Genomic DNA, 17,889 nt, shown 5'->3' on the forward strand with positions numbered 1-17,889 from the left:
CAGTTTCTCCAAACACCATTGAAACGCACCACACTAAACATCTGATTGGTGACAGAATACATCTTAATATCCGTATCACATTTATCATTCAACAAAAACCTATTTCATAGTGGCTTAAAAGAAAAAGAAAAAGAAAAAGAAAAAGAAAAAGAAAAAGAAAAGTAAATCCATTAAACTTTTATTTTAACTTGTAACATACAATTACCGGCTGACAGACTTGTAGATATCCGAAGCATCGAGGTGCATGCCCGTGGAATGCAGTACAAAAAATGTGTCGTCGTCATATATAATATACACACTTATATATACTGATGGTACTTTTTACACAGCCCCACGTTCGTTTTTGTCTTTGACTGATGGACAGTTAGCTCTGTCGCCCCCAGAAGGACGGGGGGTGTAAGCAGAGCTCACAGGACAGGATGTGATGTCACTAGTGAGACTGACCACTGATACTGACCTCTCTTCTATGTCCAGCGCCTCCCATCGACAGGGGAGGCGAAACTGTCAGTCCAGCAGACCAGACACTGTATGTATGGTTCTACAGACTAAGGCACTAATATACTACACAGACCGAAGATGAGTGGACAGGAACACAGAAACCCAGTGTTTTAATAAAGCAACTCTGAATGGTAGAGCCCACTACCACACACCCACCCACAACAATGGACTCCAACAAAGTATAACTTGGACTGTTTGAGCAGATTGTGGTTTGGGTTATCTGGCTGGTTTCAAGACGTGAATATCAGCTGCTTCCTACAGGTTTATCTCTAGTCTGAAAGTAAGAGTAGAACCACAAAGCCATGCACGAGACAACTTGACCTCACAATAATGCTTAGTTCGCACTAAAGCTGTCCATAAGAGGAGGGGAACCAAACATTGGCAACGAAAAAAAAAAAAAAAAGGCAAAAAAAAGAGGTAAATATACTGCAATAGCACATCCCACGAGAGTCGTACAGTCTACAGAGCACCGTTCGATTAAGAGAGGAACACGGGACACGTGAACGACAAGGGGACAAGGAGACACACTGTTACAATCCAGTAGCACTGGAACCAATGTTCTTTAAGAACTGCCTGGTTCTAGATTGGGGGGGGGGGGGGGGGGTATGCGGGGGGGGACATGCCTGGTTTCTAGAGAGGGTAGGTAAGGGGGGAACCTGCCCTGGAGAGAAACCCGCAGGGAAGAGGAACCTTCAGAGGAGCACAGTACATTGTGCATAGTCAATTAAGAGGTACCGCATTGCATTCATTCAAGAAGTCTGAGGTGTGACAGTCAGTCTATGAGTGGTAAGAACTCCTACACAGTACAACCGAGCTCAGATGATTCACGTTAAACTGGATTCATCTAACATCTGACCAATTAACTCCAACCTAAACTGTGAGAACGTATCAACAAACATCGACACAGTAGTCCTGTTTCCTACAGTCCAAGTGTGTTTCTCTCTATAGTAGCATATTCTGTATGGTGTTTCAGAGATTGGGAGGGTTTCCGACATGTAGCGTTTGAGCAAGGTAAGCAAGAGGGGTCTTCTAATGTGACTATGAGTTGAGGAGGAAAACAAGACTGCCCCCTAGAGCACTATCAGCATTATTGCATCCTGTTAGTCAGTTCTAGCTGAATGGCTCAACTATGAACTGCGCTGTGTTGTATTACTAGTAAGAAAGAGGAAGAGGAAAGTCAGTTTAACTGACCGTTCTGTGGTCCGGTATGGTTTGGGCTGCGCTATGAGAAGGGCCAGGAGTTTGTCTCTGACCACATAACTTGACCAGAAGAAAGATAAAAACCCCATGCCCTTAGCTATGACGTCTGTATTGCATTGTGAAGTTGCTAAAAGTTGCTCAAGAGCAGCAAACATATTCCTTCTATAGAAACTTCTGGAATCCTAGGTGAGCAAAGCATCCACAGGAGTAATAGTGTGATACATCCCATAATAGAGGTCGTCATAAGTCATAAAAGTCACACACGGTGACACTCATGTTTGAGGTCTCGTGAAAAAAACCTAGTAGGCCTATATTCTAATGTTGCTTCCGAACAATCGGTGTGCTTGATGTCTTCAGCACGTCTGTAAGTATCTACACAAGCCAAACGGTCATGGTTGTAGAACTGGAAGCATATCCATAAAACAAGATTCATAGGCTATTCTTCAATTATTTCATATGGTCCAAATACCTCAACATCCTAAATAAAACCATTTAGTGTGGTAGGTCACTGGGAGGTAACAACAGACCGCTGAACTAGCATTTTAAGACACAGAGGAGTGTCATCCGGGCATTTAGGTCTGAAGTTCAGCTCTAGTAGTATCTAACAAAGGCTAAACACTGTTGCGTCAAAAGATGAACAGCGAATGTACGCATGCTTAAACATGACGACATGTCTACTGTACTGTTACACACCAAGCACGTCACATTCAATCCTCCTTTACGAAAGAAAACCCTGGTCGAAACGTTTAAGACCATGCTTACATGTTGAAATAAACTATCTAAATGTCAACACTGGTAAGGACTTACAAATATAGATCCGTAGACAAATCATTCGTAGTATTTAGGGCGTACAACATCGGGACATATTTTCCGCTGCGGTGAAAATACGTGGATGGTGATGGAAGAGTAGAGTTACAGACAGGAAGTAAGGATCAAAGCCCACTCCCGCAGTTATGGACAGTTTCTTAATAGTTTAAAGACCGTTGCAGATGTAGTTAAAAATGGACTCTTCAGATTCCAATTCTTCAGGAGCTAAAAGGTGCTAGCTAGCTAGCTTAGCCTTGTTAGCTGAGGATCTGAGGAAGTTTATTCAGGCCACCACTTGTGCGTGCGTGTGGTAAAACAGATACTGTACACACGTACCCACACTCATACCCACACACACACTCACTCATGTACATACGCACCCACCCACACACGTACCCACACTCACTCACGTACATACCCACACCCCCCCACACACCCCCCCACACACACACACACACACACACACACACACACACACACACACACACACACACACACACACACACTCACACACACACTCACTCACGTACATACCCACCCACACACTCACTCACGTACATACCCACCCACCCACACACACACACACACACGTACACACGTACCCCCCCCCACACACACACACAGGCAGCGAGGTGTACAGCAGCAGCATGGTTGAGCCTAGTTGTCGTCCTCCCGCAGCTCGCTGGGCAGGAACTTGTACTGCTGCTGTCTGATCTGAGCCAGCTTCTTCCTGGCCTCCTCCAGCTCCCTCTCCTTCCTCAACATCTCCTCCTGGGCCGCGATGATCTGAACACACCACAACAGGAACCAGTCACTTCAAACTTCAAAAACACCAACCAAAATTCGTAACCTCAAAATTCACCTCAAAACAAGCCTGTCAGCAGCTAAGAACACATCTATGCAGAGTAGCTTATAGCTAGTAGTTATGCTAAAGCATCAATATCAGGATGATATTCCACACTCTGTGAATTGACATCGTTTGAAAGAACTGACAGGGTGAATCGTATGAGATACTGCTTGAACGGACAAGGTCAACTAGGTCAACTATAGCTGGGCGATAAAATCTTTTGACACGATAACGATAATCTTTTGACACGATAAGGATAATCTTTTGACAGGTGTGATGGCAGTTACTGAGATACGGTTCATTTTGCGTCCTGTGTCCCAACCTCATGTTGAACTCTGATGGCGGGACTCATAAAAAGCAGGAGAGAGAAAAGGAACAGTTTATTTTCTCCCTGTGTGAAGGCTACTGGAGCCGTGGCCACGCGCCAACCGACAATAAATGTTTCAGAGGAGCGCAGCGGACGGCTGTTAGCAGGAGACAAATGGAGAGAAGAGAGGATCTGTGCACAGATAAATCTTAGAGATCTTCTCTGCACAAAAATGTGTGGTCTTCTTGCAGCTGTTGCATATACATTAGTCTGCTGTCAGGATTTTGTTTGGTTTCTGTTATAAATTATAGTAATAAGTTAAATGACTAATGTTAGTAATAAAGACCTAGGCATAACTGACACATACATGTAACTGTCTTTACGTTCATAGAAAACGGTGTGCTTGCTTCAGCTATCTACGTTGTTAAGTCAAAACTCACAACAATCTAGCTTCTCATAGAAATAAACTGTAATTGTATGGTATATTATTTTCTTGTTTCAGGTAAATGCAGACTTTCTTTGAACAAGAAGTGTATTTGAACACCACAGGCTATAAAGGACAGAAATATACGTAATTTCAGAAAATATCCAGATATGAATTTCAAGCCATATGGTCCAGCCCGATAGCCAACATGTCGAAGTCTCACCTGAGCGATTCCACCCACGAACTTGGTCTTGACCACCACGCTGTCGTCATCCGCCTTGTCGAACGCTGCCTTCTGGGCCGCCCGCACCAGGTTGTCAGACGCCCGCTTCACGGCGTTCCCAGCTGCCTTTAGAGAGAGAGAGGGAAGGGATTCAACGTTTGTCATTCAGAGTACAACCAAATGTTCTATCAGTGGATTCTGGGAAACCTGTAAGAACGAAATTAATCTGGCACACAGAGTAGTTATGCTCCAAAGAGGTCTGACTGTTTCTTGTTTTTTCGTGGTGTTTACTGTTTCCAGACAATAATTTCCACCATTTGGAGCAGCACATTCATAAATGTCAAGTGTTAGCTAGCGTACCTGCAGCCTCTAGTCAGGTGTTAGCGAGCGTACCTGTAGCCTCTAGTCAGGTGTTAGCTAGCGTACCTGTAGCATCTAGTCAGGTGTTAGCGTACCTGTAGCCTCTAGTCAGGTGTTAGCTAGCGTACCTGTAGCCTCTAGTCAGGTGTAAGTGTACCTGTACCTATGTAGCTGTACGTACCTGTAGCCTCCTCATGGCCTCAGAGTCCTGGTCGGCCTTCACCTTGCAGGCCACCAGCAGCTGGGCGGTGGAGGCGGCCACCTGCTTGGCGGAGGAGATGAGCTTCTCCTCGCTGGCCTGGCCCTGCACAGAGGCGTTGGCCGCCTCACACAGGTTACTGGTGGCTGCTGCCACCATCCTGGCCTGGAGGGGGGGGGGAGAGGGGACGCACGCAGAGAGACAGACACACAGACACAGAGACACACCGACACACCGACACACAGACACACAGAGACAGACACACAGAGACAGACACAGACACAGAGACAGACACAGACACAGACACAGACACAGACACAGGCACACACAGGTTTATTCATCACTCAGGTTAACTGCGAGCTGTCTGTGAGTGTGTGTGTGTGTGTGTGTACTCACCGCTGAGATGAGGCCCTGGGACCACTGGCCGTCGTCCACGGCGTTGGCTGGGATGGAGCCCACCTGGTGGCAGGACATGGTATTACACCTGAACATCCAACACGCTGAAGGAACATTACTACACAACACCTCCATCTAACACTACACAACACCTCCATCTAACACTACACAACACCTCCATCTAACACTACACAACACCTCCATCTGAAGATGGTGAACACTACACAACACCTAAAGGCTGATGCATGTCTATGATCAGACCTCCACTGTGTCCAAACAGTGGAGCAATTATTTTGGGTTTTTTCATCTGTGTCTTTTTTGACATAATGTCTCTATTGTTCACATTTCCATTTTTCTGAATAAAAGTCTGAACACTTTGATTGGTTGCTGACTTGTTCCCGCCCGCTTTTCACCAGCTGCCGTCACATATAGTGACTGGCTGTGATGTCCTGTCCAGGTGACTACCTCAGTGTGTGTGTGTGTGTGTGTGTGTGTGTGTGTGTGTGTACTACCTCAGTGTGTACTGACTACCTCAGTGTGTGTGTGTACTGACTACCTCAGTGTGTGTGTGTACTGACTACCTCAGTGTGTGTGTGTGTGTGTACTGACCTTGCCCTGCGCCACCAGTTCTCTCTGCGCCGCCGACGCGGACTTCACCAGGGCGCTGGTTGCCGCGGCGATGGATTTGGCCGCCTCGAGGATCTGTTCCTCAAAGTCCAGAGTCTCATCTGCTTGCTGAGGGGGGAGAGGAGACAGTCAGACCCAGAGACAGACAGACAGACAGACAGACAGACAGACAGACAGGCGATGTGAACAGTAGGTCTACGTTTATCTCCACAATCACTTCACACTGTTTGTTTATTAGGATCCCCGTTAGCTAATGCCATGACGTTAGCTAGTCTTCCTGGGGTCCGACACAAAAATCGCAAAGAGAAGTGTGAGAAGTGTGTTATTGCGACATCGTCAGACCGAAGCCGTCTGATTGGCTGTCAGTTGTCTAGAGATGTTTATAAGCCCCCCATGACGTCTGTCTGGCCATGAGGTTGACAGACAGAAAGACAGAACTGAAAGACTGTTACAGAACTGTGAGGTAAGAAGAACAGCAGCTTCAAAAGCATTCTCACAAAATCAGAAAATCCATCGATCGCCCTGCAACGAGCAACTCTTGGGATTGTGTCACTGCGCACACACACACACACACACACACACACACACACACACACACACACACACACACACACCACACACCCACACACACACAGACACACACCACACACGCACCCCGCCCACACACACACACACACACCCATCCACACACCTGTAGACAGGGCGGGACACTGTAGGAATATGTTTAATATATAGTTGGATTGAATAACAACCTAATATATCAAACATATCAGACAGAGCCCTGCAGAGAGAAGGGGTTTCCTCCAGGGGCTTAACTGTGGTCAGGCGGAGAGACGCTACGCTGGGACCATGCTACCACTACCGCTCGCTAGGAGGAGGAGACACCAGAGAGAGGAGGAGGAGGGGGGGCATGGCAGGGAGGAGGAGGGAGAGGAGGATGAGGGAGGGAGAGGAGGAGGAAGGAGAGGAGGGAGGAGGAAGGAGAGGAGGGAGGAGGAGGGCGGGGAGGATGTGGGGGGCGGGGAGGAGGAGGGGCGGGGGGAGGTCAGAGTCAGACCGGCAAGGGGGGGGGGGGTTTCCTCCTGAACAATGTTAATATGATCAATCACAGACAGACTGATACAGACAGACAGACAGACAGACCAAGCTACATGAGGTAGACAGCAACACACACAGTAAGTAACAAGGATACGGTAACAAAACATCCAAGAGCTACTTAGAGCGCCACGCCTTGACGCATCACCGCTATCAGCCACCACGCCATCTCACTCTCAACCGACGACACGTCTTGCGTCGCCACAGACATCCAAACACGTACGCCACACACAGACGACATGCAGACCGTCAACAGACACACACGGCCACGAAAACAATGACAACTAACAACAAACACCGCTGCCAGGTTTGGTTCAGCTCGCTAGAAGACAGCTTTCATCCCTAAAACGAGCTGCACTGTGTGGCTGTGTTCGTAAAAAAAATTGTTCTGAGAGCGCCGTTAGCCAACACTGGGCTCGACGTCATAAAAGGAACCATGAACCAAGTCATTTGATTGGACGAGAGGCCGTTCCGACGTTCCATGAGTGCTGATCAGATTTCCAGAGCGATTGCTTTTTTACGAACGCAGCCCTTTGATATACAGGTTTTTCAGGGGGGCAGGGGTGCAGGTGAGGTGCATTGTGGGAAGTGTAGTGCCCTACCCTGGGCTTGGCGCGGGGCTTCAGCTGCTCCAGCTTCTTGGCCGCCGCCTCGATGGACGCGGCCGCCCCCAGCAGCTCCGTCTCCGCTATGACGGTCGGGTCCTCAGGGTCCACCCACTCTGTACCTACACACACACACACACAGAGTTACAGCACACACACACACACACACACACACACAGAGTTACCACACACACACACACACACACACACACACACACACACAGTTACCACCCCCCCCCCCCCCCCCACACACACACACACACAGTTACCACACACACACACACACACACACACACACACACACACACACACACACGTATTCTTCCACAGAGCATGCCTCTGAAACAGCCAGAGGCACAGGTGACGCGGCCATGCACAGCTGATGAACGTGATGTCACTTATTACATATTACACGTTACATATTTCTGTCATAAGTGACACAGTGAATTGAGGAGCATAGCTGGGGGGGTGACACAGCCACACGCTTGACTCTGATGTGCCTGGAAAGAGTGAGAGATGGGATGGATGGATGGTTAAAGATGGAATGGAGAAAACTAAAAAGATGGGAGTGAAGCACAGTGAACTGAGCAGCATAGCTGGATGATGCCGTCACTCGCTTGACTCTGACGTGCCTGTGAAGAGTGAGAGATGGGATGGATGAAAAAAAAAGTTAAAGATGGAATGGAGAGAAAACAGGCTACAGTCCTACTCACCTTCATCTGGGGCAGAGAGAGGAAAGACAAGGCTGTTACTACAGGGAACTACAGGGAACTACAGGGAACTACAGGGAACTAGAGAATACAGCATACAGAGTAGATAGAGTAGAGATAGAGAGTTTCTCGGTTCGGTTGCGAGGTTCGACTCGTCTCGTTGCGAATCTCCGATCTGAACCGGCCTTAACACACACACGTGTCTGTGTTGTTAGTATGAGTTGTGTACTGTGTGCAGGGTTTCTGCAGGTTTCAGCAAGTTCAATTTAAGACTTTTTAAGACCTTTTTAATGCCACTTTAAATGGAATTTAAGACCGAAAAAATATATATATGCGATGGTTAGGGGATTCCACTGTACTACAATACAAGCATAGCATGTCAATCAATGAGACTCATTCAAGTTTACTTGTTTTGTTTATTGAACATAAAAGCTCTGGTTCAATAACTTAATTAAATTAAAAGTGCAATTAGTTGGTCGGAAACATCTAACAAAAAAACCCCATCTACTTAACACACTCACGGCATGAGCCTCAATTCTGTGGCCTTACTCTCCAGTTCTGCCTCTATTTTTTTCAAATCACACATTTTTTCTTTGTATCTCTTCCTGAGGACGTTAGACTTTGTGATGAGCTGAGCCATCAAGGTGCCGGACTTCCCCTCAGCTTGCTCAGCAAACTTGTCTGCATCCTTCTCCAGAGAATCAGATACCACTAGAAGAGTTTGCTTCTTCCTTTTCAGCTCGATGATGTGCTCTTCTGCTGCTTTTCTTTTCTGCCCTTGTGCAGCGCTTTGCCTCTTCCTCTTCTCCAGGTCTAGGTGTTCTCTGTACTTTGACCTTGCTGATCCCACCGAAGTTAGCAGCTCCTTGGTGAGAGGGACATTGGCAACCCCCCCACAAACTGCAACATAGTCACAGACCAGTCTCTGGGCAATGACAGTGTCCTCCTGAATGTTAACGGTCTCCACCTCCTTGTTAATGGAGAAGCCTCTCTCGACTGTCGCCTGCCCATGGGATAGGAGAAGAAGCTTCTGACAGAAACCCCAGAGCTCAGGGTAGGGTTGGCTGAGGTAGCCATGCAGGAACACGTCAAGCCTGGTTTCCATGGGCCGGAAGGACAGGAAGTGCTCGTTTTTAGCCTCAACAGACAGGAAGTTCCCAAACTGTTGGATAATCACATCACCTATAACAAAACAGATGAAAGGAAATATGTGAAATATTATTTACATGATTAATCCTGATTAGCAGACAGGCTTATGTCCAATTGTCCATTGGCTAATAATCAGGGACAACATTTCCAGCTTTTCTATTAACTATTCATACCAGCAGAGACACCTCCAGACAACTGCTTGTCTTGCAGTAACTTCTGCACTAGACTTTTCATTCTTCCCTGGCATCCGTCTGGGTTGGCGTACATGACTGTGGGGTCCAGACATGCCATCTGTCTCACGATGGGGTACTTCAGGGGGCTCCTGTCCTGGACTTTCTTTAGGATATTTGACATACCCGTCATGCAGTCCTTCCTAAACTCTAGGGCAGTGAGCTCCCCTACGGTCCCCTTTCTCTGGAGGTCCTGACAGATGGGTAATGTGTTTTAAATACAACTGAATGGCCTAACACAGTATTCTCTCCTGCCTGTATATGGACCATCATTTGATATAAAGTTAAGTAATACATCTAAATTACCTTGAGGGCTGCCTCAGCACCCAGGCCTATGTCGGCTTCCTTCGGGTTGACCCAGCTCTTCTGATCAGCGACATCCAGCCTGACCAGCTGCAGTGGAGTGATGTCATTGAGATGCTCCCTCTTGACGAAACGCCTCAGCACACTCTGAAAGGGTAACAAGAAAATGCATGATGATTGTAAAGCAAGTACCTTTGATAACCACATTAACCATGAAATGCATTTCTATATAGTTATTTAAAATAATATCATATCACATATGCAATATATCAATAACAGTATGATAAGTAACCTTTACTTAGCCAAAACATAATCTTTCAGTAATTTTATGTATTGACTAAGGACGAGTTTAATTAATCAAGCCACCCAGTAGCATCTGCCATTTCTCCCTGCTCACACACACATTCAGCATGCCCACACACACTCAACTTGTTTTGCTTTTGTTGTTGATTGTTCATTATTAATTTGATTACCTTGGACAAGTCAGCCAAATCTTTGCCAAGGAATGGCATGACTGGTGTGTCAGTCTGGTACTTTGTGAGAAAGGGAGTGAAGGTCCTTGAGATGGCCATGAAGAACTGTAGCTTGGGCAAGATGAGCGGATCTCGCTGGGCTGCTTCGATGGTGTCAAATGACGCTGTCCCAGGGTTTGGCAACTTTTTTGTCTTCACTGCATCCACATACTTCACCAGTGATGGCCATACCTTTAATTCCACCATGTGTATGTATTATTTTATCATGCATGTCTATTTTATCATACATTGTGCAGCACCTTGTAACTTTGTTTAGAAAGGTGCTATATAAATCAAGATTTTAATTACCTCTATAGCCCTCTCCACAACTGGCAGGTTCTCAATCCACCGATGGCCACAGAATGGTAATGGGAAGACTGAGGATTTGGTGAGGGCAATGAAGTCATCCCTCCTCGCTGGTGTATTGTGGAAAACAAAGTGCATTGCTCTCAACACCTTGGTGGGAGAGAGGAGAATGCTGAATTAGCCATCATCTCTCATGGGGAATGACACAAAGTGTGTAAGGGAGCAATACTGCAGGTCCTTCCTCACTGCCCTATCAGACTGCTCAACCAGCAGCGCTCCCCAGTAGACCACACACACACAGACACATACCAGAACTAAACTGACAGAATGACTGAACTGTACACATAATGTGTGCAGACACTTTTGATTGCATAAACCCTTAGAAAAATAACTTAGGAGTTAATAGTATGAAACATCTGTAAATTCATGCTCTCTTTAAATCCTGTCAAGTGTCCACTTGCTGTAATATTCCAATTTGCCTTGTGGGACAAATGAAAGATTACTTCTCATAGTTATAATCATCTTACCTTCTCCAGTTGCCACATGGAGAATCCACACTTGAATGCGTTGTGTAGGGTATGGAGCCCACAGCTACCCACAACAACCAGCTGGGCACCACCATACTGCTCAGCATGCTCTTGCTGTAGAAGCTCCAGAAACTTCCAGTTAACATTGGGTCCATCCATGGAGATGGACACCATGTTCCTCAGGTTCAGTCTCTCCACACACTCCTGAGAATGACATGAATATGATGAGAATAATAACAATAATAATAAATGATGATGATAATGATGATTATAATAACAATAATAATAGCATGATTGCCAATGGTTCAATGTACTTTAACATTCTGTCTGCACACATCCTCAGTTAACAAACTATAACTCATCCATCTACTCCCTCTCCCTACGCCCTTAGATACTCTCTCTCCCCACCATCCCCCCGCCCGCTCCCGCGTCCCCTCTCCCTCTCTGTGGCTCTCTATAACGTGGAAATGACTAGACTACACCGCATCATTCCCTATGGTACGCCTACTATTATACTGAATCTACATGACATTGCCAGTATCTGCCAAAATTAATGTAAAGCTAATACTTTGTCATTGACAAAATGCACTTACCTTGAAGTGTTGCAGTAAATCTTGAGCTTTAGCGTGTCCCATGAACTGCGAGCCCAGGTAACGCGACTCCACTTGATCGCCGACCCAATACCGCACGTGCACGTCGAGTTGCTTGTTTTTTGTGGCATGATTCAAACTCTCGTCAAACATTAGAACAAAAACTGACTCGTTCACATTCGCGATCAGCTCGTTTCTGACGTAAGGAGCTAATCCGAAACGTATTATGTATGACGCCTTGTCCTTTCCACAAGCAAATGTAGTGGCGATTTGGGAGTCGGGAAACATAATCCGAAAGATATCTCCAATCCCCTCGTTGGAGGAGTAGGACTGGTGCTTTACCACTGTATTGAGAACCCACACAATCTCCGATTTCAGTGTAGGTGTTCCACCAAACGTTGCTCTGAGATCGCTAGCAGTGCTGCTAGCAGCGGCAGCCGTTGTCTGGGGCGCTGAGCCCGGGGCAGACACGCAGAACTGGGAGATTCCTGGCGTCTGCTGTTGGCCCTTAGCAGCCGTTTTATGCCTCTCGCTTTTTAGGTGGCTCTCAACCGCCTTAATGCCCATGGTGCCGAGTTTGAATGTTTTCCTACACACAGTGCATCTTGCTTCTTCTGGGTAGCCGGTGGACTTAAGCCAATCGCAAAATCTTCTGTCGTCAAGCCACCTCTCGTTGAACTTGCACTTCCCCATCTCGCAGACTGGCTAATGCTAGGTAGCAAGCACTGCAGCTGACTATAACCAAAGGAACGCAAGGGGGAGGAGTCTGCGCGCTACTCAATGAAATTAAACGTTTGCTCAATAGAAAAATGCCGCGAGAAAAAGTAAAATTAAATAGTCCTGCCCCGACAATTTTAAGACGTTTGGGTAAAGTATTTAAGACCAGTTTAAGACATTTGTAATGAATTTAAGACATTTTAAGGCATTAATTTTATATACATGAATTTAAGACTTTTTAAGACTTTTTAAGGATCCGCGGAAACCCTGTGTGTGTGTGTGTGTGGGGGGGTGGGGTCACCTTTCATGGCTTCTGCGGCCTGGATCAGCTCCGTCACGGCGCAGGCCACGCGTTTAGAGAACACCACCAGCTGCTGCTTCTGCTCCGTGGTGGGCCGCTGCAGCACCTGGGGGCCCGCACACACACACACACACACACACACACACACACACACACACACATACACATACACATACACACACAGTCAGGGGAGACACACACACACACACACACACACAGTCAGGGGAGACACAGACACACACACACACACACACACACACACACACACACAGTCAGGGGAGACACACACACACACAGTCAGGGGAGACACACACACACACACACACACACACGCACACACACACACACACACACACGCACACACACACAGGGGAACACGACGACCCCACCGTGACTACACTCAACGCCTGTGTGTCTGTGAGTGTGTACTTACACACGCATACAAACGGTTGACAGAAGGTGGTTAAAGTTGGCAACTAAGCAAAGACACTAGTCAAAGACAAAGTCAGAACATCTGAGATTTTTTGATTGGTTGCCAACTTGTTCCCGCTTTCACCAGCTGCTGTCACATATGTCGTGTGTGTGTGTGTGTGTGTGTGTGTGTGTGTGTGTGTGTGTGTGTGTGTGGTAGCCTACCAGTAGCACGTGCTCCAGCAGGTGGATGTATCCCATGGTGCACTCTGTCCCGTAGAGCAGCGCTCGGCTCCGCACCTCCTCACTGACCTCCTGGTGGTAGGCTGCTTGCTGAGGGGGCAGACACACACACACACACGCACGCACGCGCATGCACACACACACGTGCACACGGACACGCACGCACGCACGCACAGACACACACACACACACACACACACACACACCAAGTGTTGGTGTCCTTCCCCCTTGCCTTACACAGTGTTGGTGTGTGTGTGAGCCAGACTAGTAGTCAACATAAACGAGTGTGTAGGAGACCGTAGTGTAGGGCTGAACCTTGCAGGTGGAGAGCATGTCACAGATGTGTTAGTAGCCAGGTAGTAGTCAGGTACCTTGCAGGTTAGGGTTAGGTAGTCAGGTAGTAGTCAGGTACCTTGCAGGTGGACAGCATGTCACAGATGTGTGTGTTAGTAGTCAGGTAGTAGTCAGGTACCTTGCAGGTGGTGAGCATGTCACAGATGGCCTTGCGGCTGAGGTTGGCGGTGGCGATGACGTCTTCCTGGCGGACAGAGTTCCCCGCCGCCACGGCCTTGGCGGTTGCCGTGGTGATGCCCTTGGTCATGCGGATGAACTCCTCGGGCGTGGTGGACTTCTCAGGGACGTCCCGGGACTGGAACACCTGCAGCACAGAGACACGCCTCGTCAGACACCTCACATCCTCTCCGCAGGCTTCAGACAACATGTGACACGGTCTGGTCTTTTGGTCTGCATGCCGGCAACCAATCAAAATGTTCAGACTTTTCTTTTGAAACACGGAACAACGTTTCAGCGTTGTTGAGAATCACAACACAACCTAGTCGAGCCAAAATACTGCAACGCAATGGATTGGGTGAGTAATCCCCACTGCTTCCTCATTAACTAGAACACTACTTTACATTGTTAGCAGGCCCACAAAACAAGCTGTGTTAGTTGACTAGCGATGTGTCGTTGATTTTCAACAATGCGGAAATGTATTCACATTTTCTAAAAGTAAAGTACGATCATTACATCAGATCCTGATATGAGGACCAAAGCATTAGAACATGACACAAATGTGTTATATGATCGCTAAAAAGACAGATAGGAAGACAGCCACACACTTTATTATTCATTCGACCAACGTTTCGGCTGCATCCTGCCTTGTTCAGGGCTTCAGTCTGAAAACACTGTGTTCGTTACCAACATTATACTGGTACCGATATTACATAGAGAATATTTTATGGTCGCAATAATTCTGTGGAATGAAAAGTAAGTGGCACCAATTAAATTAGTGTTTAATACATTTCATCACACAGACTTAATCGTGTAATGATGTGAGTCGTAGTGTCTAACTGCCTGGTTTGATTTGGTTGCTGTTGCTCTGGCTGTCCTGAGAGGACACTGATATGGATCACAGCTAATAACTACAACAGCAGACTAATGGAGTTTGGTGTTCCTCTGACAGGCACTTCAGAGACGATTAACGGGCCAGAGAACAGGGGTCCAGAGAGAGGCGAGTGAGGGAGAGAGAACGTGAGGCGCTGCGAATGCGAATCTAGAAACTGGTGCTGTGAACAGTGTAAGTTACAACATCTATGGTACAATGCTTTTGTGACAGAAGCTGGTGAAACTGGGAACAAGTTGGCAACCAAAACAAAATGTTCAGACTTTTATTATCAAAAATGTAAATAAATGAAAAATCAATGACACGCTCGCTAGTCGAGCCAAAACATTGCAATGCGATGGATTCGGTGAGTAAAGGCCAATGCACACGGCCCCGATTTTGTCGCACCGCCGAATTCGATTCCATTGTTTTGAATGAGACAATGCACACGGAGTGCGATGTGATATTATCGCACGACAACATTCGATTCTCCATTCAGACCAATTGAAATAATTCAAAGAATTGAGAATCGAATGTTGTCGTGCAACAAAATCGCACGCCGTGTGCATTGGGCTTAATCCCCCACTACTACCTAGTAGTTAGTGTAGAGCAGTGGGGATCCGAAACCATTGAATTGCAAATGTTTTGGCTCGACTAGCGAGCGTGTCGTTGATTTTTCAACAATGTTGAAATATATTTACATTTTTCTGAATAAAAGTCTGAACATAATATGGCTGGTTATCGACTTGTTCCCGGTTTCACCAGCTACTGTCACGTTTGGCAGTTGAAGATGGCAGCAGTGTTGCCAGATTGGTCTGCTGTTTACCAGCCCAATCATCCTGCTCAAAATCCCAAATTGATAAAGAAAACAGCCCAAATATTATAGCATATGATATATCATAATGTATATTTAAAAATTCTGTCCACCAGCCCAAGCCCAATTTTACCAGCACAATGCAACCTAAACTAACCCAATTGGGCTGGAAAACCGCCCATCTGGCAAAGTTGAAGATGGAACTTTCAAATTCAAAAACAAACCGTCAGCTCCTGCTTGATGCACTCGATGGTGGCCTCCAGCGCTCTGGTGCCCCTGGTGGCCTCGTCCTCCACCGCCTTCACGGTCTTCAGGAGGGACGTCACGTTGGTCACCATCACCTGGGTTACCACAGGGGGGAGAATGTCGGTGAGTGTTTTTTGTTTAAAGTATTTTTTTCTGGGCAGTCCCACTCATATTTTTCTTGTGTGTGTGAGAGAGACAGAGAGGAAGTGAGAGACAGAGAGAGTGAGAGACAGAGAGAGAGTTAAGTTATTTTTTACTGGGCAGTCCCACTCATATTTAATATTTAGCGTGTTACGCCACCGAGCGCCCCCAGAGAGATCCAGGTGTGACGTCACTCTGACATGGTACCCTGGGAGCCCTGAGGAGGACACCTTCAGGGGAAACCTTCTCTCTTTTAAAAAACTGGTTCTTTCTATTTCATCTGTTTTTGTCGGGGGGGGGGGGGGTTCAATGGGGCAAGGAGACCCATAAGTGACCCCCCCCCCCATCTCAATGTGAGGGTCCGGTGAAAAAGCAAGGGGAAGGACAAAATCTTCTCAACAGACGACAGTGACTTGTGTGAGAGCGGCCGTGTATATTATGCATATGCATATTTTGCATGATGAAACATATACAGCACTGCAGCTATATATAACTGACAGACAGGGGGAGCACAGCACCCATCACAACGGAGCACAGCACTCAGTCAGTAGTTGGGGAGTTGAACCTAGAAAGGTCGTACAGAAACTCAGGGTTCAACATTAACGGTCGCCCGATTGCCCGGGACAAGTAAAAAATTCGCCGGGTTTGTTTGCGCGACAGCGACGACGCTGCTGGATCCTGGATCTGTGTATCGGTGTGCAGGAAGAACAACAGACGGCGCGGGCGCCAGACCAGATGATCGTGGAGCTGTCGCGCAAACAAACTTGCACTGGGCAAGTAAAAAAAAAGTTAATGTCGAACCCTGAAACAGTACCTGTTTTACCTCAGGGCTGGGTTATGGGACTGGCCTCATTTACCACGAGTCTCCTCCATCACATGCAGTAATCAGCAGCTAGCATACATACACGTAACTGTACCATACTGTACATCACTGCCATTGGACTGGACGGGGTCGTTGACTAGCCAATTGGATTAGAGAGCGTGCGGATGGTAGGAGAGGTATTGATTAATGGCTGTGTGCCTACAGGGGGAGGAAGTCTGGCTAAGCACACATCAAGGCATGCGCTTGTCTAAACGCTCACCAGAACATGATTAGCGCACATATCAGAGCTAGGAGGAATCCCTTGTCCTGTTGCCATGTCCCTGGAGGATAGCTGGGCGTACAGTAGGTTACAGTATGCAACAGTACACGTTCAACAATAGATGCACAACAATTACCTTATTTTTCTATTATTCTACATAAGCTATTTGCAGCTACAGTCCATAGGAACATGGATACACACACAGTCATGGACAAAAATATTGGCACTTCTGTCAGATAATGCACCACTTCTTTCAGAAAATTGTTGCAATTTACAAACACGTTGGTATTCACATGTTTATTTATTTTGTTTGCAGTGGAACAACACAAAAAATGTGCCAAATCTGATTCCAACTCATTGCTGCGGTTTCATTAGAGTCACTTTTCTCCCATTCAGTGTTTGAGGAGTACCAACGTTCAAATACGCTTGTCGTCTTTTCCGATTTCAATGTATGACACATCATTTGAAAGTTTACAATCTGTAGTTTCAGACTTTATATATAAAAACTGAAATGACTTTCAGAGGTTTATGAAAAGACTGTCTCAGCTTTTTTGTGCTGTTCCAATGCAAACAAAAATAAGCATAAACAAACATGAGAATACCAAAGCCTTTGTAATTGCGACAATTTTTCAGGAGAA

The 17,889-nt window shown here is 46.7% G+C and overlaps 2 protein-coding genes across 2 annotated transcripts in view; both read right to left on the reverse strand.

Moving 5' to 3' along the window:
- Positions 1-3,145: 3,145 nt before the first annotated feature.
- The window catches only part of LOC308155427 (talin-2-like), a gene marked incomplete at its 5' end in the record, with an annotated part of 64,817 nt that continues 50,073 nt past the window's right edge, over positions 3,146-17,889 (reverse strand). The window contains 10 exon segments of the mRNA XM_080528747.1: positions 3,146-3,291; positions 4,307-4,432; positions 4,848-5,030; positions 5,262-5,324; positions 5,871-5,996; positions 7,586-7,710; positions 12,934-13,039; positions 13,570-13,677; positions 14,060-14,245; positions 16,007-16,123. Of these exon segments, the coding sequence (XP_080384873.1) occupies positions 3,163-3,291; positions 4,307-4,432; positions 4,848-5,030; positions 5,262-5,324; positions 5,871-5,996; positions 7,586-7,710; positions 12,934-13,039; positions 13,570-13,677; positions 14,060-14,245; positions 16,007-16,123 (1,269 nt within the window). The 3' untranslated portion in view covers positions 3,146-3,162.
- On the reverse strand, positions 8,597-12,757 carry LOC308156737 (uncharacterized protein). Its single transcript, XM_080530157.1, has 6 exons — positions 11,326-12,757; positions 10,802-10,948; positions 10,454-10,684; positions 9,984-10,127; positions 9,621-9,870; positions 8,597-9,480 (listed from the first exon to the last, which is right to left on the reverse strand). The coding sequence occupies exons 1-6, from the start codon at positions 11,497-11,499 to the stop codon at positions 8,816-8,818; spliced, it is 1,611 nt and encodes a 536-aa protein (XP_080386283.1). The 5' UTR covers positions 11,500-12,757; the 3' UTR covers positions 8,597-8,815.

The sequence above is a fragment of the Nansenia antarctica genome, assembly GCF_963989245.1.
Source record: "Nansenia antarctica genome assembly, chromosome: 4".
NCBI lineage: Eukaryota > Metazoa > Chordata > Actinopteri > Argentiniformes > Microstomatidae > Nansenia > Nansenia antarctica.

Coding starts and splice junctions, on each gene's coding strand:
- LOC308156737 (XM_080530157.1), bottom strand. CDS start 11,499: ATGGTGTCCATCTCCATGGATGGACCCAATGTTAACTGGAAGTTTCTG. Junction 10,685..10,801: donor TTGTGGAGAGGGCTATAGAG/GTAATTAAAATC, acceptor GTGGAATTAAAG/GTATGGCCATCACTGGTGAA. Junction 9,871..9,983: donor GTGCTGAGGCAGCCCTCAAG/GTAATTTAGATG, acceptor CCCATCTGTCAG/GACCTCCAGAGAAAGGGGAC.